This window comes from Somniosus microcephalus, chromosome 14 (genome assembly GCF_052327205.1).
Source record: "Somniosus microcephalus isolate GS21.2 chromosome 14, FLI_Smic_1.0, whole genome shotgun sequence".
Classification (NCBI taxonomy): Eukaryota; Metazoa; Chordata; class Chondrichthyes; order Squaliformes; family Somniosidae; genus Somniosus; species Somniosus microcephalus.
This window is the reverse complement of record NC_141000.1, coordinates 117,850,295-117,874,947: the sequence shown is the minus strand read 5'-3', so window position 1 is coordinate 117,874,947 and position 24,653 is coordinate 117,850,295. Positions and strand designations below refer to the sequence as shown.

The 24,653-nt window shown below is 46.2% G+C and overlaps 1 protein-coding gene across 9 annotated transcripts in view; it reads left to right on the top strand.

Moving 5' to 3' along the window:
- Positions 1-24,653, top strand: part of gabpa (GA binding protein transcription factor subunit alpha) — a 384,408-nt gene that overhangs the window by 21,931 nt on the left and 337,824 nt on the right. For 7 of the 9 annotated variants that reach the window (XM_086007248.1, XM_086007246.1, XM_086007249.1 and 4 more), the window contains 7 exons: positions 2,739-2,886; positions 5,042-5,126; positions 7,036-7,287; positions 10,334-10,528; positions 11,706-11,762; positions 18,320-18,460; positions 23,579-23,771. In XM_086007248.1, the coding sequence (XP_085863374.1) occupies positions 2,739-2,886; positions 5,042-5,126; positions 7,036-7,287; positions 10,334-10,528; positions 11,706-11,762; positions 18,320-18,460; positions 23,579-23,771 (1,071 nt within the window). The remainder of the gene's footprint in view (positions 1-2,738; positions 2,887-5,041; positions 5,127-7,035; positions 7,288-10,333; positions 10,529-11,705; positions 11,763-18,319; positions 18,461-23,578; positions 23,772-24,653) is intronic. The other 2 variants (XM_086007250.1, XM_086007252.1) reach the window with 2 other exon arrangements.

Sequence of the window (24,653 nt, the reverse complement as noted above, 5' to 3'; positions counted from 1 at the left end):
TGCTATCCGGCACCGACGGGACCGAGCTGTTGCCGTCCCATCAAAACTGCCGGACAAACCAGCGCTAATGTTGAAACATACGGAGATTTTGAGCTCCGTATCTGGCAACAAACCCTGTGCTTCTAAACAGTCGGCCGTACCTTGCAAGCGTCTCTGTAGCTTAGCAACAGCTTCAGCGAGACCTTGCAGAGCCTGACTGGTGGGGGGAAAAAAAAAGCAACGAAAAGAAAAAAAAACTAACGAAACGGCTCCTGATTTTTGCTGGTGGCTCGAGCATTCCGGACAGTTAACCTCCGGATAAACCAAAGTTTCCTGTAATTTCTTTTTGAAAGGTCGATTTCATTTTTTGCTACGTGGAGAGGGATGAATATTGCTGGGAAATGAGGCATTTTTAGCAACAAGTACAGGAACATAGGAGTAGGACATTGAGCCCCTCCAGCTGGTTCCACCGTGGCAGCACGGTGGCATAGTGGTTAGCACTGTTGCCTCACAGCGCCAGGGACCCGGGTTCAAATCCGGCCTCGGGTGACTGTCTGTGTGGAGTTTGCACATTCTCCCTGTGTCTGCGTGGGTTTTCTCCGGGTGCTCCGGTTTCCTCCCACAGTCCAAAGATGTGCAGGTTAGGTTGATTGGCCATGATAAAAATTGGCCCTTCGTGTTCGGGGGGATTAAATATGTGGGGTTACGGGGATAGGGCTTGGGTGGGATGGCTGTCCGTGTAGGGACCGGGTGCTAGGGTTTGGATGATCAGCCATGATCTCGTTGAATGGCGGAGCAGGCTCGAAGGGCCGAATGGCCTACTCCTGCTCCTATCTTCTATGTTTCTATTCAATGAGATCACGGCTGATCTGTGACCTAACTCCATATACCCGCCTTTGCCCCATATCCCTTTATACCTATGGTTAACAAAAATCTGCCCATCTTCGATTTAAAATGAACAATTGATCTAGCACCAATTGCCATTTGCGGAAAAGTTTTCCAAACTTCTACCACCCTTTTGCGTATAGAAGTGTTTGTTAACTTCACTCCTAAAAGGCCTGGCTCTAATTTTTAGACTATGTCCCCTAGTCCTAGACACTCCAACCATCAGAAATAGTTACTCTCTATCAGTTTTCCTTAATATCTTGAAAACTTAGATCAAATCACCCCTTAACCTTCTAAATTCTAGGGAATGCAACCCTAGCTTCTGTAATCTTTCCTCATAATTTAACCCTTTGAGTTCAGGTATCATTCTGGCACTCCCTCCAAGGTTAATATATCCTTCCTACGGTGTGCTGCCCAGAACTGCTCACAGGACTCCCAGGTGTGGTCTTACCAGGGCCTTGTAAAGCATCAAGCACTCGCAGAGCAAGTACAAGGCAGTTAGATGCAGAGTGAAGCTCCTTCTGCTCTGCTCCGCTCCAAACAAAGAGCCTCTACCCTAACCTCAGAATTGTGCCTCCGATTGCATTAGGGATTTTTCTGTATTTGGCACCAGTTCCTTGATTTGATTGTCAGCTGAATGTGAAGTTTCGAGACCGTTTTGTGCTGTGGACTCTGACCATGAGGACCTGGGTTTAAATCCCCACACACCTTTTTACTAGGTCCTTTGTCATTGGTTGGATAAACTTCATGCGACTGAGTCCTTCCCTTCCAAGCGATGTTCCTTGTAGAGTTTTTTTAAGCCCTTCAGTAATCTACCCCAACATTTTGAACACTTGGCTTGTATTCTCGTGACTATAAAAGATTGCGGGTTGACCTGAGCCAGGTGTTTAAAATGTCACAAGGATTCGATTGGGGTAGATACAAGGACACTGTTTCCTCTGATGGGGCAATCAAGAACGAGGGGATGTAATATTAAAATTAAAGCTAAGCTGTTTAGGAGGGAAATCGAGAAGCATTTTTTCTCACAAAGGGTAGTAGAAATCTGGAATTCTCTTCTCCCCCCCCCCCCCCCCCCCCTACAGGCTGTAGATGCTGGGGGAGAATTGGAGCTTTCAAGACTGAGATTGATAGTTTTGTTAGGTACAAGTATAAAGGAATATGGAGCAAAAGTGGGTAAATGGAGTTAAAATGCAGATCAGCCATGATCTCCTTGAATGGCGGAGCAGGCTCGAGGGGCTGAATGGCCGACTATGAACAAGAAGAGGGGCTGAATGGTCTACAGGAAACTTTGGTTTATCCGGAGGTTGTATGTCCGGAAACCTCGATCTAACGGCAGAAATCAGCAGCCGTTTTGTTAGTTTTTTTTTCTTCACCTAGCTTTTTTTTTTAACTGTCAGGCTCTGGAAAGCGTCTCTGTAGCTTAGCAACAGCTTCAGAGACGCTTCCAAGGTACGGGCCGAGTGCTTACAAGCTGTTGCTAAGCCACAGTGTTTGTTGTCAGATACGGAGATGAAAACCACCGTATCTGACAACATTAGCGCTGGTCTATCCGGATGTTTTGATAGAACGGCAGCAGCTCGGTCCAGTCGGTGCCGGATATCGTGAAGTTTCCTGTACTATGACCAGGAAGAGGGGCTGAATGGTCTACTATGACCAGGAAGTGAGGGACAAAGTGAGTTGTTGGAGCCAAACAAGTGAATATTTTTCCTTCTATTACATGGAACACACACAACACACAAACTTAAAAAAAAAAAAAAATCCAATCTCAGTTGTTCGCACATTGTTCATTTACTAAACTGTTCTAATTGTAGACCAGCATGATGGCTTTAATTTTTTTTTTTTATGAACTTCTTATCCCTTTATTTGCTTTTCAGTATTGCAGAGCAGACCACCATCACCACAGCAGAGTTCGTAAGCCAGTCCATTGACATCAACGAACCCGTTGGAAACCTCAAGAAGCTGTTAGAGCCACGCCTCCAGTGTTCCTTGGAAGCACACGAGATTTGTCTCCAGGATATGCTGGTAAAGAATAAAAGAGTTGGTGAAAGGTTGTCGGGAGTAGCGCGACAGTTTGGAGCATGCATGCTGCGGCCGGGGCGGAAATGGCTGACCAATTCCTACGCTGCTGGGCTCCTAGGTCAAGTTGCAGCGTTGTGGGTGCTAGGTGTTCCTAAGCAGGCGTCAGCTATTTAAAGTCCGATGGAGTTATTCCTAGTACTGTGCTACCATCTTGATTCAAAGGGCTGTGGATAGCAGCTGCGAGCCACTTGCTCACCCCCTTGGCTACTGCCGGCGCACAACCCAGGGAGACCACAAGAAAAATTGAAGGAGTCGAGTTTTAAATAAAACGTCAAGTGTGGGAAATGTTAGAGCTGGCTAGTATAGGAATAGCTGCTCATATCCTATCCCCCTATAAGTCCTAAATTTCAAATGCCCCATCCTCGCTGACTTCCACTAGTTGCTTCTCTTCCCAGGGGCTCTACTTCTGAATCATCCTCCTCTCCTTCAAGACCCTCCAAAAGCCTCTTCCAAACCTACGCCCCAGCATGCACTCTTCCAGCTCTGGTTTACACTGCCTCTTCCTCTGCTCCAGTGTCCGAGAATTCAGCCATCCCATTCCCTGCGCCCTGGAATTCTCTGCCTAAATCCCTCTGTCTTGCTGTCTCTTTCTGCAGCTTCAGCAGCCTCCTCGAAACTTGCCTCTTTGACGGTGTTTTGTTACCTCCCTTATTTCTCTTTCACTTCCTGCTCGAGCCCTCCAGTCCCCATCTTCGCACCTTCGGTTGCATGAAAGATGTTGCATACAAGTGCAGCTTGCTTTTAATCATTGAGTGCATTCATTCATTTTAATGTGGTGTGCACATTAAGGAAAATTAGTTAGCTACCGCTCAATTTTTTTTTTAAAGCCGCCATCAGTTTTAAAATCAAACGCAGTTGATTTAAATAGAGCCCCGTCCTCCATTTTGTGGCAGTGTTTTTATCTCTGATCAAGATAAGGCCTGTGTGGTTGGGGACCATTAACTGCAAAATTGCTTGGCTATACTGATGGGCAGGAAACAAAGGGTCAGGATTAATGGGTGATCTTCTGATTGGAGAGTGGCTGGTATTCCCCAGGGGTTATTGCAGAGAAGGCAGAGAGGAGATTTAATTGAGATTTTTAAAGTTAGAGAGGGTTTTGATAAAGTGAATAGCGAAGGACTATTTTCTATGGTTAGTGATCAATGGTCATCAGTTCAAAATTGTCCAGAGTGAGGAGAGGTTTGAAGAGAAATTTTTACACCGAGGGTTATTGGGGCACAGAATGCTTTGCCATAGGGAGTAGCTGAGGCAGAGACCATCGCAGCTTTTGAAGGAAAAGTGGATAAATGTTTGAAGCAGAGGGAGATACAGGGTTAGGGGAGAGAACAGGGCAGGGGGGATTAGTATGGGATTGCTTCAGCAAAGAGCCAGTGCACTTGCTCAATGGGCCAAATGGCCTCCTCCAGTGCTGTAAGCTTCTGTGCTTCTAGTTATTTTAGTAAGCCTCAGAGTAAGCTTCTTTCATTAAGCTTGTCTGATTGTTGCTGGGAGGACATAGGAGCAAAGGTTACAGCAGCTTGTTTTATTTCTGAATACTGTACCTGTTTTAAGAAGCTGAATCTCCCCCCTTCCAGCAGAGACGCTTCAGGAGCAATTGTTTTTGCACTGTGGGCAGTTAGGTCTCTGCCTCTTGTTTATTACCAACTCTAACTTACCTAGGTACCAATTTGTCCTACTGAGGGAGTGCTGCGCTGTCGGAGGTGCCGTCTTTCTGATGAGACGTTAAACCGAGGCCCCGTCTGCCCCCTCAGGTGGACGTAAAAGATCCCACGGCACTATTTCGAAGAAGAGCAGGGGGAGTTCTCCCCGGTGTCCTGGGCCAATATTTATCCCTCAATCAACATCACAAAAGCAGATTATCTGGTCATTATCACATTGTGGGAGCTTGCTGTCCGCAAATTGGCTGCCGCGTTTCCTACATTATCCCAGTGACTGCACTTCAAAAAGTACTTCATTGGCTGTAAAGCACTTTGGGACGTCCAGTGGTCGTGAAAGGCACTATAGAAATGCAAGTCTTTTTACAGTACTATCCCATCTAATGAATTCAACTTAGCATAACCTTTGCATCTAATAATGTTTTGTCTATCTTCTGTTCCAGCTGGATCCTAACCGCAGTTTATTTGACCAGGGCGTGAAAACTGATGGCACTGTTCAACTCAGTGTAGAAGTCATTTCCAGACAAGGTAAGCTTGATCTAGATCTTGGTACAGCTTGTCCTCGCATTGCATGCTGTGTTCAAGGCCCAAGAACAGACATATTTTTCCTATTCAAGGAACATGACCTAACCAGGCTGATTGTAAGGAACCTAATCAGAAATTTATTGGCATCTTCCCAGATCGTGTTTTCCTTTTTATTTATTTTTTTCTCTTTACCTCCTCGTCACCGCCCCCCCCCCCCCCTCCAGCTATCTGGAGCGTAACTGCCTGAGGAGCGTGATCAGAATCGCGTCATTATCCCGTGTAAATGGGGTACAGGTGTCGCTGCTGGCGACAGCCCCAAACTAAACTTGCTGGGTTTGTCCAGGCTGGCTGCCAGGAAGACCCAAAAGAACCGGCGCCGCTAACACAGATGTTAAAAGCAGCTTTCCAGTGTTTGCAGACTTTCCCTGCAGGCTGTGACTTTGTTTTCCAATCACCATGTATTTATTCTCCTGCTCCAGAGACTTGAGCACAAAAATCTAGGCTGACACTCCAGTGCAGCACTACCGAGGGAGTGCTGCACTGTCGGAGGTGCTGTCTTTCGGTTGAGACGTTAAACCAAGGCCCTGTCTGCTCTCAGGTGGGCGTAAAAGATCCTACGGCTCTATTTTAAAGAAGAAATAGTGAGTGTCCTGGCCAATATTAATCCCTCAATCAAATCACGTTTTATTTAAAAAAAAAAAAAAACAGATTATCTGGTCGTTATCACATTGCTGTTTGTGGGAGCTTGCTGTGCTCAAAATTGGCTGCTGCGTTTCCTACATTACAACAGTAACTGCACTTCACAAAGTACTTCATTGTCTGTAAAGCACTTTGGGACATTAGGTGGTCATGAAAAGCACTGTATAAATGCAAGTCTTTCTTTCCTGCCTCGTCCAGGAGTATTAAGGCAATAGTAATGCCCCTACGGAATACCCCCAGTGAGATCAGTTAGCTTAGCCTGAGCCTGGAGCTTGCCTGGGTTGAAGCTACTGTTCACTTACATAGAATTATGCAGGATATACATCACAAAAACGGGGAGTTCGGCGAAACCAGTCCATGCCGGCGTTTATGCTCCACATGAGCCTCCTCCCACCCTCTTCATCTCACCCTATCAACATATCCGTCTATTCCTTTCTCCTTCATGTGTTTATCTAGCTTCCCTTTAAAAGCATCGATGCTATTTGCCTCAACTACTCCCTGTGGTAGCGAGTTCCACATTCTCACCACTCTCTGAGTAAAGAAGTTTCTCCTGAATTCCCGATTGGATTTATTAGTGCCTATCTTATATTGATGGCCCCTAGTTCTGATCTCCCCCACAAGTGGAAACATCTTCTCTACATCTACCCTATCAAACCCTTTCATAATTTTAAAATCAGGTCACCCGTCAGCCTTCTCATTTCGAGAGAATCTTTCCTGATATGTATAACCTCTCAGTTCTGGTATCATCCTTGTAAAATGTTTTGCCCCTTCTCCAGTGCCTCTATATCCTTTTTATAATATGGAGACCAGAACTGTTCACCGTACTCCAAGTGTGATCCAACCAAGGTTCTATACCAGTTTAATCTATCTCTCTAGAAATGATCCCTAGTGCTTGGTTTGCTTTTTTTAATGGCCTTATTAACCTGTGTTGCTGCTTTTAGTGATTTGTCTATCTGTACCCCAGATCCCTTTGCTCCTCTACCCCATTTTGACTCTTATTTTCCAAAGAGGTATGCGGCCTCCTTATTCTTCCAATTAAAATGCACCACCTCACACTTGTCTATATTGACGTTCATTTGCCAATTACACGCCCATTCTGCGAGTTTATTAATGTCGCCTTGTAGCTTGGCTGCTGTTCGCGCGCCTACCTTGTTGACTGGGAGGGGCACCGTGCCTGCTCCAATTACTTCTGTTTAAACGTTGCTACTTTTAGCAGGAGTGGAACCGAAACTGAACATCTTGGAGATCGTGAAGCCGGTTGAAACTGTCGAGGTGGTGATCGACCCCGATGCAGCGCATCAGGTGGGTGCTGAGGCCCAGCTTGTGGAGGAAACACAAGTGATAACGTTGGACGGCTCAAAGCAGCTGACGGCAATACCAGACGAGACGTCTGAGCAAGTGACGCGGTGGGCTGCTGCCCTCGAGGGTTATCGGAAAGAGCAGGAGCATCTCGGAATACCATATGGTACGCAACTGGCTTTACATAGAAAGTACAGCATCGAAACGGGCCATTCGGCCCAACTGGTCCATGCTGACATTTATGCTCCACACGAGCCTCCTCCCAACCTCTCCTCTAACCCCATCAGCATATTCCTTTCTCCCTCGTGTACTTCGTTAGCTTCCCCTGAAATGCATCTATACTATTCGCCTCAACCACTCCATGTGGTAGTGAATTCATAGAAACATAGAAGATAGGAGCAGGAGTAGGCCATTCGGCCCCTCGAGCCTGCTCCACCATTCAATGAGATCATGGCTGATCATCCAAACTCAGTACCCTGTCCCTGCCTTCTCCCCATATCCCTTGATCCCTTTAGCCTTAAGAAATATATCCAGCTCCTTCTTGAATATATTTAATGAATTGGCCTCCACTGCCTTCTGTGGTAGAGAATTCCACAGGTTCACCGCTCTCTGGGTGAAGAAATTCCTCCTCATCTCTGTCCTAAATGGCTTACCCCTTATCTTTAGACTGTGACCCCTGGTTCTGGACTCCCCCGCCATCGGGAACATCCTTCCTGCATCTAGTCTGTCTAGTCCTGTTAGAATTTTATAAGTTTCAATGAGATCCCCTCTCATTCTTCTAAACTCCAGCGAGTATAAGCCCAATCTCTCCTCATACGTCATTCCTGCCATCCCAGGTATCAGTCTGGTGAATCTTCGCTGCACTCCCTCTGGACAATTCCTGTGAGATGTATAAGTGGGCAGCGTTTTTTGTTTTTTTGAATGTTGTACTGATCAAGGTGAGGGAACGTTGGTTGCTGGGGAATGGAAAGCTTTCTGTTTTTGGGCCTCCAGTGTCCAATTCAAGCACTCTCCGATCCTGATACTCGCACAGTAAAGCTCCCTTTATTCTGCCCCAACAGTATACCTCATCCCCATCCTCACAAAAGCCCCTCCTAATGTACTAGTTTGACAATTTTTTTCATTTCCAACTATACAGTGGCTTCTCTGAATGAGATTGGTAATTCGGAGGTAGTTTCATGTTGTGGTCCAGGCCTGAGACTGTCCAGACTCCTTTAAAGCAAGACCTTGCAACTAGCAGACAATGTCTTTACATTCACTTCGATTTGTTCTGGGCAATGTTCGTCATTTAAAAACTTAGAACAGAAGACTACAGTAACAACAAACTTGAATTTACATAGCACCTTTAACATAGTAAAACATCGAATACTAACTGACTATAAATGATTTGCAAGACGCAGCTAGTAAGTCAACTGATTTCTGGAGGTATCTTCAACCACCATTGCTAGATTTCTCTTCCTATCCTCCCTCCCTCCCCTCCCCAAATTCATGGTGTTCTCCTAGCCAAAGGAATGGGTTGGCAATCTGTTCTCTTGCCATCGCCTCAGGCTGCTGTCCTTGCGGGCTCTGTGCGTACCAGGCAGCTAAGCGTTCTTTGGTGCGCTCGGCTCGTTAAGAAAAAAGCATTTCACTGACTGGATTTCACTTGCTGTATTTGGTTATGTGACAAATAAAATTGAAATAGAAATAGGACTAACTGACTCCCAATTTTAACCTTTCTCTGTGAGAAAGCACCCATCTTTTGCTTGCTACTGTATCACATCATAGTTGAGGTCAGGGGCTCAATGTCTGGTGGGAAGTACAACACACACCCATATCCTGGCACTCAGCCAGAGTGCATTAGTGTTTAAAGGTGCTACGCTGTTTGACTGAAGTATTATATTGAAATATTGTTCCATCTCCCAACCCCCCCCCCCCCCCCCCACCCACCCTCAAAGTTGTTTACTGAGCTGGCTAATCTTAACCAGGGTTAAAATTCTTCAGTTGGTCTCATTGCCCTGGGTTAGAACCAGAACATATCCACGGATTCTCGGTTCCACTCGCTAGCCAGCAACTGCCGCTGGAAATGCATTTAAGGACGCGATCAAGCTGTGATATACTGCCGCTCATAGTCGAGTAGTCTGTTGGCACTCGCAGCTTGAGGTACACAAATAACGGCCAGTCAAATGCTGACTGACGCAGAGAGCCCTACACCAGCAATGAGTCAACCGCTTGGCAGGGGAAGAAACGGGAATAAAAGCCAGAATACCAATTTAGAAAATGCTTGTTTGGTCTACTTCTCTTTCCAAAAAGTCCTGTCGGAGTTTTAGCAATTTATTTCCAGTGTGACTCAGCTGCCTGTCCTCGAGGTCTTCTAACATGATCTGCCTCTCCAAGTGTCACAGGGCCCGTGTCTGGGCTATAATGGTGGAAATTTAGCCTGTGATCCCGTTCTGTCTCCAGTCTCTGACCATAAACATCATTTCTAACCCCATGTTGTTCAAACCAGGGAGATAAAGTGACACGATGTTAATAGTCCAGGGCAGAACAGCAGCTTGCCACCAAAAATACTGACTTTACCAAGACTTGTAAATGACTTGCTAACCGTTGCTTTCTAATCAGAGTGACGTGATAGATGCTGCATCAACTAGCTGAGAAGTCACTGCAGTAAGCTCTGCACCCACCCCCCCCCCCCCCCACCCAATTATTGACCCTGTGTAGTGTTGGATTTACTCTGAAACTGGGATGTCTCTTTGGGCAGGAGGTCGCTTGTATGGGGAGGAAATCATTCATGCATTTGTCTGCAGTTCTGGGCAAAGACCAGTTCTGTCACACTGACTGAATTGAGGACTACGTACGGTGTTACTGCTGTAACCTCTTTTTGTATTCAGACGAGTTACAGAGAGCGTCTTTGCTCCTTGTGACCACTGAAGTCGATGTTTCTACCTGGCTGGTTTAAGAATAACATTTTTTCTCTTCCCCTAGTGTATGTAAAGCTTCATCTGAGCTCTCCTCTTCCGCCCTGCATCTCCCCTCCCCAGCAAAGCTTTCAACAATTACATTTTCAAAATATCTTACAGTTCATGTTGGCCGTACTCCGAGCTGTGTTAAAAGTAGCCGAGATTGTGTACAAAGAAACTCTCAAAAGCTGTGCATTTAAATAGAATATTCACAGAACTGATGCTCTTCGCATGGGTTTCATCTGGTTGTATGTCTATATTTTCGCGCTTTAGATCCAATTCAATGGTCAGTGGACCAGGTGTTGCATTGGGCCGTGTGGGTAATGAAGGAGTTTGCCATGATTGATGTGGACGTGAAGGATCTAGGCATTCTGGGCAAAGACCTGTGTTCCCTTAGCCAGGAGGATTTCCTACAGAGAGTACCAAAGGGAGAAATTCTTTGGAGCCACTTGGAATTGCTTAGGAAGTGTGAGTAAATCTCAATGTAATGTGTGTTCTTAGCTGGATGAAGATTAGAATTTTAATCATTAAACTTTCATTCGAAGATCGTCAGATTATGTTACCTGTAATCAAACCGACACAGGCCCCAAATTAGCTGTCCCTGGCCTGCTTTTAGCCATGAACATGGTTTCCCTCCACGTTTGTCTCCAGTTTCTTGCCATTCAATTAGGAATTTTGTTCACTTTCTATTTTTGTCCTCTTTTTGATTTATATTTTTTTCTTGCCTCTCCTCCACTTTCCTACCATTTACTTTTCCATCGTCATTTTTACCCTCTTTCTCATATTAGAGGCCAGTACAGGAGCTCCTCAAAGTGTCAGAGGCCATGCGGGCTTTTCAACTTTGGGTCTTGCAGCAGAGCCTGACCCTGTCCTTGCCCAGTGGCCACAAACACGCTGGATACTGGAGCTCTCCCTACTGTAGCCCCGACAGCATCTTGTGGACTGACTATTCTCTGTGGATGGCAACACCGCTAATCCTGCCCTTGCCAGGCACATGGAATATATTTCTTGGGACGTGGGCGTTGCTGACAAGGCCAGCATTTATTGCCCATCCCTAATTGCCCTTGAGAAGGTGGTGGTGAGCCGCCGCCTTGAACCGCTGCAGTCCGTGTGGTAAAGGTGCTCCCACAGTGCTGTTGGGGAGGGTGTTCCAGGATTTTGACCCAGCGACAATGAAGGATCGGCGATATACTTCCGAGTCAGGATGGTGTGTTACTTGGAGGGGAACTTGGAGGTGGTGGTGTTCCCGTGCGCCTGCTGCCCTTGTCCTAGGTGGTGAAGGTCACAGGCTTGGGAGGTGCGGTCGAATATATGAGTATCAAAAAAGTGTGTGTGTGGTTTCCCTTTCCCGTGACTACGGCTGGTTTTTCCACCTCCAATACCCCTGCAAGCCGCACCTAATACATACCCATATTCGGGGTGGTGAGCCTACTTCTAGCATCCCAATTGCTCCCGCTGAGCACTTAACTCAGCACAGACCTGTGATTGAAGCGAACACTTTCACTGGTCGAATAAAATGCTGTGCCCATGACAGAATTTCAATTTGTATTTGCTGGTGTAGTGAGGTAGGTGAGCAGACATTTCTATAGAATAGGATTAAAATGCTTTGGTCAGTGAATGAATGAAGCCTGTTCCTCCCCTACAGATGTGTTGGCAAGCCAGGAGCACACGGGTGAAATAGCGACTGTTACCATTGACCAATGTGAGTACATGCCTCAAGACATCTTTCTGAATTAGCAAGAGAATCGATGTTGTGTAGCTGTTGTTTGTTTTACTTTTTTTAACTAATTTATTTCGCCAATAAACAGCCAAGTTTTGCAATGGTTCCATGTTGATTTTGCCACGTTAATCACTCTCTCAGTAAGGCTTTGAGTTTTGCTGAGTTATTGATGGACAAGTGATTTGTTACATAAGAAGTAGGAGCAGGAGTAGGTCATACAGCCCGTCGGGCCTGTTCCACCATTCAATAGGATCATGGCTGATCCGAATCTAGACTCACGTCCACTTCCCTGCCCTCTTCCCCGTAACCCTTAATTCCCTTATCTGCTAGGAAACTGTCTATCTCTGTTTTAAATTTATTTAATGTTGCAGCTTCCACAGCTCTCGGGTAGCAAATTCCATAGATTTACTACCCTCTGAGTGAGGAAGTTTCTCCTCATCTCAGTTTTGAAAGAGCAGCCCCTTATTCTAAGATTATGCCCCCTAGTTCTAGTCTCCCCCATCAGTGGAAACATCCTCACCGCATCCACCCGATCAAGCCCCCTCACAATCTTACATGTTTCGATAAGATCGCCTCTCATTCTTCTGAACTCCAATGAGTAGAGTCCCAACCTACTCAAGCTTTCCTCATACGTCAACCCCCTCATCTCTGGAATCAACCGAGTGAACCTTCTCTGAACCACCTCGAGAGCAAGTATATCTTTTCTTAAATATGGAAACCAAAACTGCACGCAGTATTCCAGGTGTGGCCTCACCAATACCCTGTATAACTGCAGCAAGACTTCCCTGTTTTTATACTCCATCCCCCTTGCAATAAAAGCCAAGATTCCATTGGCCTTCCTGCTGCACCTGCATACTAACTTTTTGTGTTTCATGCACCAGGACCCCCAGATCCTTTTGTAATGTAGCACTTTGCAGTTTCTCTCCATTTAGATAATAACTTGCTCTTTGATTTTTTTTCTGCCAAAGTGCATAACCTCACACTTTCCAACATTATATTGCATCTGCCAAATCTCTGCCCACTCACTTAGCCTGTCTATGTCCTTTTGCAGGTTTTTTATGTCCTCCTCACTCACTGCTTTCCCTCCCATCTTTGTATCGTCGGCAAACTTGGATACGTTGCACTCGGTCCCTTCCTCCAAATCGTTAATATAGATTGTAAAGAGTTGGGGTCCCAGCACTGACCCCTGCGGAACACCACTAGTTACTGATTGCTATCCTGAGAATGAACCATTTATCCCATCCTGAGAATGAACCATTTATCCCAACTCTTTGTTTTCTGTTAGATAGCCAATCTTCCACCCATGCCAGTATATGACCCCCAATCCTGTGATTTTTTTTTTTATCTTGATCAGTAATCTTTTGTGTGGAACCTTGTCAAATGCCTTTTGGAAGTCAAGATACACTACATCCACTGGTTCCCCTTTATCCACCCTGTATCTGAGTCGCACTTTAAGTCTGCAGTGTGTTTTTAACGTGAGATTTCTAAGTGTTTTGGAGACTACATTTTGCATGCCCAACTATCTTCAGCTGCTTCATCGATGACATAAGGTCAGAAATGGGGATGTTCGCTGATGACTGCAGTGTTCAGAGCTATTCACAACTCCTCAGATAATGAAGCAGCCCATGCTCGCATGCAACAAGCCCTGGACGACGTTCAGGATTGGGCTGATAAGTGGCAGGTAGTATTTTAAGTGTCAGGCAATGACTATCTCCAACAAGCGAGAGTCTAAACACTGCCCCTTGACATTCAATGGCATTACCATCACCAAATTCTCCTACCATCAACATCCTGGGGGTCACCATTGACCAGAAACTTAACTGGTCCAGCCACATAAATACTGTGGCAACAAGAGCAGATCAGAGGCTAGGTATTCTGCAGCGAGTGTCTCGCCTCCTGACTCCCCAAAGCCTTTCTACCATCTACAAGGCACAAGTAAGGAGTGTGATGGAATACTCTCCACTTGCCTGGATGAGTGCAGCTCCAACAACACTCAAGAAGCTCGACACCATCCAGTACCTTCACCACACGGACTGCAGCGGTTCAAGAAGGCGGCTCACCACCACCTCCTCGAGGACAATTAGGGATGGGCAATAAATGCTGCCCTTGCCAGCGACGCCCACATCCCATAAAAACGAATAAAAAAAATAAAATGAATCCTTCCTGTAATTGGGCCCATGGGTATAGTAACAAAGTCCAATTTTTGTGTCTTTATTCATTCATGGGCTGTGGGCAAGTCGCGGCTTTGAGAGGTGCTGTTACATAAGCCCTGGCGAGTTGCTGCAGTGCAGATGGTACACACTGCAGCCACGGTGTGGTGGTGGGAGTGAATGTTGAAGGTGTTGGATGGGGTGCCAATCAAGCGGGCTGCTTTGTCCTGGATGGTGTCGAGCTTCTTGAGTGTTGTTGGAGCTGCACTCATCCAGGCAAGTGGCGAGTATTTCATCACACTCCTTACTGTGCCTTGTAGATGGTGGAAAGGCTTTGGGGAGTCAGGAGGTGAGACACTCGCCGCAGAATACCCAGCCTCTGACCTGCTCTTGTAGCCGCAATATTTATGTGGCTGGACCAGTCTGGTCGATGGTGACACCCACTGCCCCCAGGATGTTGATGGTGGGGGATTTGGCGATGGTAATGCCATTGAATGTCATGGAGGTTTGACACTCTTGTTGGGGATGGTCATTGCCTGGCACTTGTGTGGCACGAATGTTGCTTGCCACTTATCAGCCCAAGCCTGAATATGGTCCAGGTCTTGCTGTATGCATTTTGTTTTGCGTTACTGGTGTGATGAGGATCCTGTTAAATTACTCCTTCCATTTTACCATGCAAACCAGAAATGTAGACTTGGGTTATTGCTCAGCGTGTTTGTGCACAAGCTGCAGTCCCTGTGTGACGTGTGGAAATGGGTCACAGCAATCCCTTAATTGAATTGGGGTGGTTATTTATACCCCCTGGAACAGAGTTGAGACTGTCCGAGACTAGTTTCACACACAGCCCTGGGCGCCAACACCGAGAGGAGGCTTTCATCCCATCAGTCTGGGCTGGATTCACACTGTTGTAGTTAGTTCAGTCTGTTGCGCATTGTAGTTGCAATGGGCAAGTTTGTGTTAAAGTACCGTGGGCCTCCCCTTGTGGGATGCTTGCAGGTGATTCTTGGTCCTTTTTAGACTGAGTAATTGAAACTGAAGGAGTAGATTTGGTTTTTTTTTTATCGTAAGTTGCAGCTTAATCTTTAAATTTTGGTGTAAATTAAATGAATATAAGACAGTCACTAATAAATCCAGTAGCGGATTAAGGAGAAACTTCTTTACCCAGAGAGTGGTGCGAATGTGAAGCTCGCAACCACAAGGAGTTAGAATTTAGATTTAGGAATCAAAAACACAATTTCTGAATTTGCAGATGACACCAAATTGGAGGGGCTAGTCAATACTGAGGAGGACTGCAACAAATGACAGGAGGACATGAATAAACTTGCAGAATGGGCATATAATTGGCAAATGAATTTCAACACTGATAAATGTGAGGTATTACCTTTTTGGTAAGAAAAATAAGGAGGTCACATATCACTTGGAAAATAAGAATTTAAATACACAAATCACAAAGTAGTGATGCTGGTTAACAAGGCCATTTAAAAAAAAGCAAACCAAGCACTAGGGTTTATTTCGAGAAGGATAGAATTGAAAAGTAGAGAAGTTATGCTAAACTTGTATCGAACCTTGGTTAAACCACACTTGGAGTACTGCGTACAGTTCTAGTCGCCATATTATAAAAAGGATATAGAGGCACTTGAGAGGGTGCAGAGAAGATTAACAAGGATATCAGAACTGCGAGGTTATACCTATCGGGAAAGGATGAACAGGCTGGGTCTCTTTTTTCTCTTGAAAAGATTAGTGATCTAATAGAGGTCTTTAAAATTATGAAAGTTTTGATAGAGTAGGCACGCAGAGAGTGGCCCCAATTTTTAAACGCCAGGTGGGTTTCCCGCTCAGGCCTGAGTTAGAATTACAGTCGGGCCTCAATAATCTCATCGGGCCACAACATGCATATGTAAAGAAGGACCCGGTAGTGGGGAAAATGCTAGAGTCCATTATAAAAGATGTAATAGCAGAGCACTTGGAAAACAGTGACAGGGTCGGACAAAGTCAACATGGATTTACAAAAGGTAAATCATGCTTGACTAATCTACTGGAATTTTTTGAGGATGTAACTGGTAGAATAGATGAGGGAGAACCAGTGGATGTAATAATAATCATAATCAACTTTATTGTCATTGTTAGTGCACAAGTGCAGTACAACGAAATGTAGGCTTGCAGCTCCCGAGAGTGTACATTTAGATTAAGACATTTAAACATTCAACATACATTTGTCTTGTAATACATTAACATAAACATAACCATAATAAAGTGCATTGGCAGATGTGCAGGCTTTAGAGTTTATTTGTGGAGTTCAGTAAGATGACAGCCCTGGTGTATTTGGACTTTCAGAAGGCTTTCGATAAGGTCCCACATAAGAGATTAGCGTGTAAAGTTAAAGCACATGGGATTGGGGGTAAGGTACTGACTTGGATAGAGAACTGGTTGGCAGACAGGAAGCAAAGAGTTGGAATAAACGGGTCTTTTTCCGAGTGGCAGGCAGTGACTAGTGGGGTACCGCAGGGATCGGTGCTAGGACCCCAGCTATTCACAATATATATAAATGATCTGGACGAGGGGACTAGATGTAATATCTCCAAGTTTGCAGACGACACAAAGCTGGGTGGGCGTGTGTGCTGTGAGGAGGATGCTGAGAAACTCCAGTATGATTTGGACAGGTTGGGTGATTGGGCAGATGCATGGCAGATTCAGTATAACGTGGATAAATGTGAGGTTATCCACTTTGGTGTCAAAAACAGGAAGGCAGATTATTATCTGAACGGCAATAGATTGGGAGAAGGGGAAGTGCAACGAGACCTGGGTGTCCTTGTGCACCAGTCGCTGAAGGTAAGCATGCAGGTGCAGCAGGCGGTTAAGAAGGCAAATGGTATGTTGGCCTTCGTAGCGAGAGGATTTGAGTACAGGAGCAAGGATGTCTTGCTGCAGTTGTACAGGGCCTTGGTGAGACCACTCCTTGAGTATTGTGTGCAGTTTTGGTTGCCTATCTGAGGAAGGATGTTCTTGCCATGGAGGGAGTGCAGCGAAGATTCACCAGACTGATACTTGGGATGGCAGGAATGACTTATGAGGAGAGATTGTGTCGATTGGGCTTGTACTCGCTGGAGTTTAGAAGAATGAGAGGGGATCTCATTGAAACTTATAAAATTCTAACAGGACTAGACAGACTCGATGCAGGAAGGATGTTCCCGATGGTGGGGGAGTCCAGAACCAGGGGTCACAGTCTAAGGATAAAGGGTAAGCCATTTAGGACAGAGATGAGGAGGAATTTCTTCACCCAGAGAGTGGTGAACCTGTGGAATTCTCTACCACAGAAGGCAGTTGAGGCCAATTCATTAAATATATTCAAGAAGTAGTTAGATATGTTTCTTAAGGCTAAAGGGATCAAGGGATATGGGGAGAATGCAGGGACAGGGTAATGAATTTGGATGATCAGCCATGATCTCATTAAATGGCGGAGCAGGCTCAAGATGCCGAAGGGCCTACTCTTGCTCCTATCTTCTATGTTTGACCCTGTTGGCTCCGGGCGTCTGTCCTTGCTGCCTGCTCAGGAGAGCAGGTTAATATTGCAGATGTTTCGATCATAGCAGCTTTCGGACAGGTAAGAGAAAGGGCAGTTTGGGGGGGGGGTGAGCAAAACTGGAGGCCAGCCATATAAGATAGTCACCAAGAAATCAAATGGGGAATTCAGAAGAAACTTCTTTACCCAGTGAGTGATGAGAATGTGGAACTCACTACCACAGGGAGTAGTTGAGGCAAATAGTATAGATGCATTTAAGGAAAAGCTAGATAAGCACATGAGGGAGATGGGAATAGAGGGTTATGCTGATAGTTAGAGGAGGAAAGACGGGAGGAGGCTCGAGTGGAGCATAAACACCGGCATGGACTGGTTGGGCCGAATGGCCTGTTTCTGTGCTGTATATCCTATGCAAAAAATACCCTGCGCCATTGCTCGGAGTGATGTGCTGTTTGTAACGGAAGTGTTTTACCATGTCACGCACAATACATTATTCTGCTAAGGTGGACCTGTGTTTAAGCTGTTCTGTGTCTTTAAGGCCACAGTCTACTGTAAGTAAAGGCAGCCTGAGGTCAGTCAGACTTTGATTGGTCTTTAGTGAAGAAAGATTGGAAGGTGCTTGTAAATTTTTCTTCTTTGAAGTGTGCCAAACATTGTCAATTTTTACACGATAATTTCTGCATTGTGCTGCTGAAAGGGAAAGAGCTATTGGAATTTAAGCATCTTGTACATTGACCGGTGTCCGTATAATGAGCTAATGCAGATCTGTACGTTCTGGATATCATTTTGTGAGCTGCCACGCACAGTACGAGTGAGGTCCTGTGCACCAGCTGCCTAACGCAACTCTCTTAAACTTAATGTTTTCTTTTCAGCTGTCCAAATAATTCCTGCAACCGTGCAGCCAGCAACCCCCACCACCATTAAAGTCTTCACCGGAACGCCCAAGTCCACCAAAGTCCCACGTGCTCCTCGGATCTCTGGTGAAGACCGAAGTTCACCTGGGAATAGGACAGGTAAGGAGAGATTAGTGCAGTGAGTGGGTTTTAATGTTGCTTTGATGACCCTTGAGTAATGTGAGCTAACAGGAGGAAGCTATTCAGCCCCTCGAGCCTGTTCCGCCATTCAGTTTAATCATGGCTGATCTGTACCTTAACTCCATTTACCTGCCTTTTCTCCATATCCCTTGATCCCCTTGCCTAACCAGAATCTATCAGAGTCACAACGGCACAGAAGGAGGCCATTCGGCCCATCGAGTCCGTGCCAGCTCTCTGCAGAGCAATCCAGTCAGTCCCATTCCCCCGCTCTATCCCCGTAGCCCTGCAAGTTTATTTCCCTCAAGTGCCTACCCAGTCTCCCCTTGAAAACATTGAGTGTGTCCGCTTCCACCACTTCCGTCGGCAGCGAATTCCAGGTCCTCACCACTCGCTGCGTAAAAAAGTTTTTCCTCGCATTCCCCCTGTATTTCTTGCCCAAAACCTTAAATCTGTGTCCCCTAGTCCTTGTACCATCAACTAGTGGGAACAACCTTTCTCCGTCTAGCCTATCCAAACCCGTCATAATCTTGTACACCTCTATCAAATCACCCCTCAACCTCCTTTGCTCTATTGAAAACAAACCCAGCTTCTCCAATACAAAAGCAAAATACTGCGGATGCTGGAAATCTGAAATAAAAACAGAAAAAGCTGAAAATACTCAGCCGGTCAGGCAGCATCTGTGGTGAGAGAAACAGTTAACGTTTCAGTTCTGACGAAAGGTCATCGGCCTGAAGCTTTAACTCTGTTTCTCTCTCCACAGATGCTGCCTGACCTGCTGAGTATTTCCAGCATTTTCTGTTTTTATTCCAGTTTCTCCAACCTGTCCTTTGTAGGTAAGATCCTCCATCCCCGGAACCATTCTGGTAAATCTCCTCTGCACCCTCTCAAGGGCCTTCACATCCTTCCTAAAGTGTGGTGACCAGAACTGGACACAATACACACCAGTTGTGGTCTAACCAGAGCTTTATAAAGGTTCAGCATAACTTCTCTACTTTTGTACTCAATACCTCTATTTATGAAGCCCAAGATCCCATATGCTTTGCTAACCACTCTCTCGATATGTCCCGCCACCTTCAGGGACCTATGCACATTAACTCCCAGGTCCCTCTGTCCCTGCACACTCTTTAAAACTCTGCCATTAAGTGTATATTGCCTCTCCCTGTTCCTTCTGCCAAAATGCATCACCTCACACTTCTCTGTATTAAATTCCATCTGCCACTTGTCTGCCCATTCTGCTAGCCTTTCTATGTCCTGTTGCAGTCGATTGGAATCATCATCACTGTTTGCCACACCCCCAAGTTTGGTGTCAACGGCAAATTTAGAAATTCTACTCCGTCTTGAAAATGTCAATTGACCCAGTATCCATAGACTTCTGAGGTGTGAATTCCAGATTTCCACTGCCCTTTGTGTGGAAAAAGTGCTGAATGATTTCACTCCTAAACGGCGTAAGCGCTAAGATTGTCATTATTGATTTTCCCCCACCAGAGGAAATAATTTCTCTGTATTTACTCTATCGAATCCCTTTATCATTTTAAACACATTGATTGGCTCATCCCTCAACCATCTAAGCTCAAGGGAATACAAACCAAGTTTATACAGCTTGTCCTCAAAATTTAACCCTTTAAGCCCCGGTATCATTCTGGTGAATCTGCGCTGGACCCTTTCCAAGGCCAGTCTGCCCGTGAGATGAAGGCCAACATTCCATTAGCTTTGTACCTGTACACTAGCTTTTAGTGATTTGTGTACTTGGCCACCTTAATCCCTCTCACCGTTAAGAAAATGACCCAAAGGGGATAACCTCGCACTCCCTCACATTCAACTCCCATCAGCCACAGTTTTGCCCACTCATTTAGTCTGTCGTATGTCCCTTTACAACTTCCTGCGCCCATCCACACAACTTATTGTGCATTCTGACTTGGTGTCACCTGCAAACTTGGATATACAACTCTCTCTTCCTTCATCCAAGCCATTAATAAATCTGCTGAAAAGCTGAGGCCCCAGTACAGATCCTTGGGAAACACCACGTTTCACTTCCCGCTAATCAGTGAGCGAACCCTTTATCCCTACATCCCACAAGATTACCTCCAATTCCGTGCGCTCCTGTTTTTTGCTAATCTAATGTGACAAACTGACGCACCCATTTGTGAAGATGATGTAACACACGAGTGTCCACCTAGGGTTAACATGCAGCCGCGTGGCCTGGCAGTCCAGCCCTCAATGCCCAGGCAACCTTGCACTCATCCTAGAATAATAGAAATTTACGGCACAGAAGGAGGCCATTCGGCCCATCGTGTCTGGGCTTGTATTTTGTTATTCGTTTGTTCGTCCTGTGTGAATTTCTAGTGCCTGAAGTTTTGGGACAGGGCTGTGCCTGGCACTGGTGCCTCAATAGTGAATGATACCCGCCCTGCTGAATGCCTCAGACATGGACCATGTACAGCAGGCACTTCAAAGCACAGGAAAGGTACCACCAACGCTATCTCTGCAAGATCCTGCAAATCCATTGGCAGGATAGGCGCACCAACGTCGGTGTTCTCGCTCAGGCCAACATCCCCAGCATCGAAGCTTTGACCACGCTCAATCAGCTCCGATGGACGGGTCACATTGTCCTCATGCCCCATACAAGACTCCCAGAACGAGCGCTCTACTCGGAGCTCCGGCCCGGCAAGAGAGCCCCAGGTGGGCAGAGGAAATACTTCAAGGACACCCTCCAAAGCCTCCTTGAAAAAGTGCAACATCCCCACCGACACCTGGGAATCCCTGGCCCAAGACCGCACAAAGTGGAGGAGAAACATCCGGGAAGGCGCCGAACACCTCGAGTCTCTTCGCCGGGAGCAAGCGGAAGCCAAGCGCAGGCAGCGCACGTCAACCCAAGCACCCCACCCACCCGCCCCATCCACCACCGTCTGCCCCGCCTGTGACAGAGACTGTAGGTCCCGCATTGGACTCATCAGTCACCTGAGAACTCATTTTTAATGTGGAAGCAAGTCATCCTCGGTTCCGAGGGACTGCCTAAGAAGGTGAATGAATTCTTAATCAGGCCTGTTAGTGGTTGGGGTATATGCAAATTTATAGGAGCATGGATTTAAACTTTACACGTGGACCACCAAGGTTCCACCCATCTGTGGGCCACATTGGCAAAAACTTGGGCTTCCCCCTCAAGATAACCCAGTAGTTTGGGAACGGGGTTAACTGATTACTTTTGAATGAAGCTGAGCTGCAGATCCAGAGAACTTGTGAAGAGAATGCTGACTTTAACTTTTTTTTCTCCCCTTTGCTGAAGGAGCTGACACTTGTTGGCTGCTGCCTTGCCCGAGAGGCCGTGCTTTACTGGTGGTCTAGGGAGTGGTTGTTGGGAGGTTATCCTACCCTGGGGGGTGGTTGGAGGAGCAGAGAGCCTGTTCTCTTCTCATCGAACACCCATGTGCACGAGCCCACTGAAGCAGAGATCACTAGATAAACCTTGGTTTATCTATTTCCTCCCTGTAATCCAAGCTGCTATCGTCGGTTGTAGTAACCGAACTGTGGGCCAGCCAAGAGTAACAACTCAACACAGGCTGCCAACCGAAGCTTGGATCTCCTGGTCAGACTGGCACAGTTCGACACCACGTGATGTATTTACTCAAATGTTGGAAAAGTTAAATTTCAAAAAAGACTTTTAAAAAGATGATCCTTTTCAGCCTGGTGTGATGGTGGATTCCCATGTGTTGTTGTGCTTGGGGGGCCAGCCACCTCCTTGGAGACAGTCACCTTAGGTTTCTCTTGCAAACCCCTGGTGGTTATCTCGGATGGCATTGGCAGAGATCTGGCAACTTGTCCATCAGTTTCTCTTCCCCCACCATCTCTACCCTCATGGCCAGGATCCTCCTAGTCCATGGGTATTATGTAAACATTTAATTCATTATGGACGAATGATCCATCCCAATAATACGGGGCAAGAAATTTGCACTGACCCACATGACGAATGCAGCCCATGTCATTTTATAAAATATTTCAATGTTCAGATGAAATTGTAGACCAATGCACTGGGAATTTTTTTAATGGCTCTGCCTGTAATTCCTGAAAGAATCTCCTTTGACTTATATGAGGGCCTGGCTCCAGACGTGCTATTGGGTGGACATTAAGATTCAAGGAGGATAGTCTGTTTTTGTTTATAGTATGGCTTGTAGAAATATACCCCCCCACCACTCCATATTAGGTCAAAGTTGTTTGATTACTGCCTCCGCCTGTGCTTGCCGATTGGCTGACCCATCAGGCGATAGCCTGTGCCCCGTCTGCCCCCTCAGGTGGTCATAAAAGACCCCAGGGCACTATTTCGAAGAAGAGCAGGGGAGTTCTCTCCAGAGTCCTGGCCAACATTTACCCTTCAACCCAACACCACTAAAGGAAGATTATCTGGTCATTATCACATTGCTGTGTGCAATTGGTTGCCGCGTTTCCTACACTACAACAGTGACTACACTTCAAAAAGTACTTCATTGGTTGTAAAGCGCTTTGGGACGTCCTGAGGTTGTGAAAGGCGCTATATAAATGCAGGTTCTTTTTTCTTTAATTGAAAAAGAGCAAGGGGTTCTCTTGGGGACATGGCCGTCACTCGTCTCTCGCCCAATATCACCAAAGATAGATTTATATGGCCATTCATTTAATTTGCTGTTTATGGGATGTGGTGCAAAATGGCTGCCATGTTTTCCTAGAGATAATGATGATTGCAGCATAAAAGTAATTCTTTATATGTGAAATACTTTGGGATGTGCTGAGATGCTACAAAAGGTGCTTGTGGTATTTGACGAGCAGCCCAGAGATAGCGAGTTGAAATCCCTCCATGGCAATTTGTGAAATTGAAATCAATAAATTTGACAACTTACAGGCAAACACCAGAAAAATGACCACGAAATGCGCTTCAGGGAAGGGAACTTGGAGTGTGTGTGACTCCAGTCCACATTACACGGTTGACTCTCAATGCCCTTGGGATGTTAATTGTCCATGTTCAAAGAACAATTCGACATATCTAAAAGCACTAAGCTGATTTATACCACGTACCTGACGCTGATGCAGAAACGTGTGTGAAAAGGAGTTGTATGTTGTCTGTGCTTTCAGGTAACAACGGGCAGATCCAACTCTGGCAGTTCCTCCTAGAACTTCTGACAGACAAAGACGCACGAGACTGCATTTCATGGGTTGGAGACGAAGGGGAGTTCAAGCTGAACCAGCCGGAGCTGGTCGCCCAGAAGTGGGGTCAACGGAAAAACAAGCCCACCATGAACTACGAGAAGCTGAGCCGGGCACTTCGGTAAGTGAACTGGACCGTACCATTGCAAAGCTACGTCGCCCTGCTGTTTTATTTTAAGTCTGTTGTACAGGTAGTTCTGACAGATGGCATTGTGTGCTTTTCAGATGGTTTAACAATGGGCTGGCATAGCCATAAGTCACTGGCAGTCTTAAGATTCACTGAGGTGCTGCTGTTGCCTGGTTGTGAGTGGTGTACTTAGCCCAACGCAACTGCGATCCAAAGTACGGTCCTCTGTTAAACATACTTGTTCTTCTCTCCCCTCTGCTGACTTGTGGTTCACCATCCAGTGTCTTGTCCAAGTGATAGTTTTTTGCACATGAGCCCACACAATGAATGGCAGCAAGCTGTCCTGTCATGGGTGGCATTATAGCCAGGCTTGACCCTGCCCTTAGTTGGCATCCACAGACACACACACACATTTTCCTTTTTTAAACTGAAAGTTGCGGTGGTGGGGGCGGCAGGGAAAGCACTTCCTCTTTGGTTGCCCATGGACCACTTCCCAGGCAATTTCCCTACCATTTATCTCCTTTCCCCCGCCCACACCCCATACTTGTTCTATTGTGCTTCTCTGGTGAGTTCTGTTCTTGCTTGGGATAATTTTCTTTCTCTGTATCTCACACTCTCGTACTCTCTCTTTCACACCCCCCCCCCCCCGCTCTTCTCTCTTTTCCCCCCCCCCTCTCTCTCTCCTCTCTCTCTCTCTCTCTCTCTCTCTCTCTCTCTCTCTCTCTCTTCCTCCCCCTCCCCTCTTTCTCTCCTCTCCCCCCTCCCCCCTCTCTCTCTCTCTCTTCCTCCCCCTCCCCTCTTTCTCTCCTCCCCCTCCCCCTCTTTCTCTCCTCCCCCTCCCCCCTCTCTCTCTCTCCTCCCCCTCTCTCTCTCTCT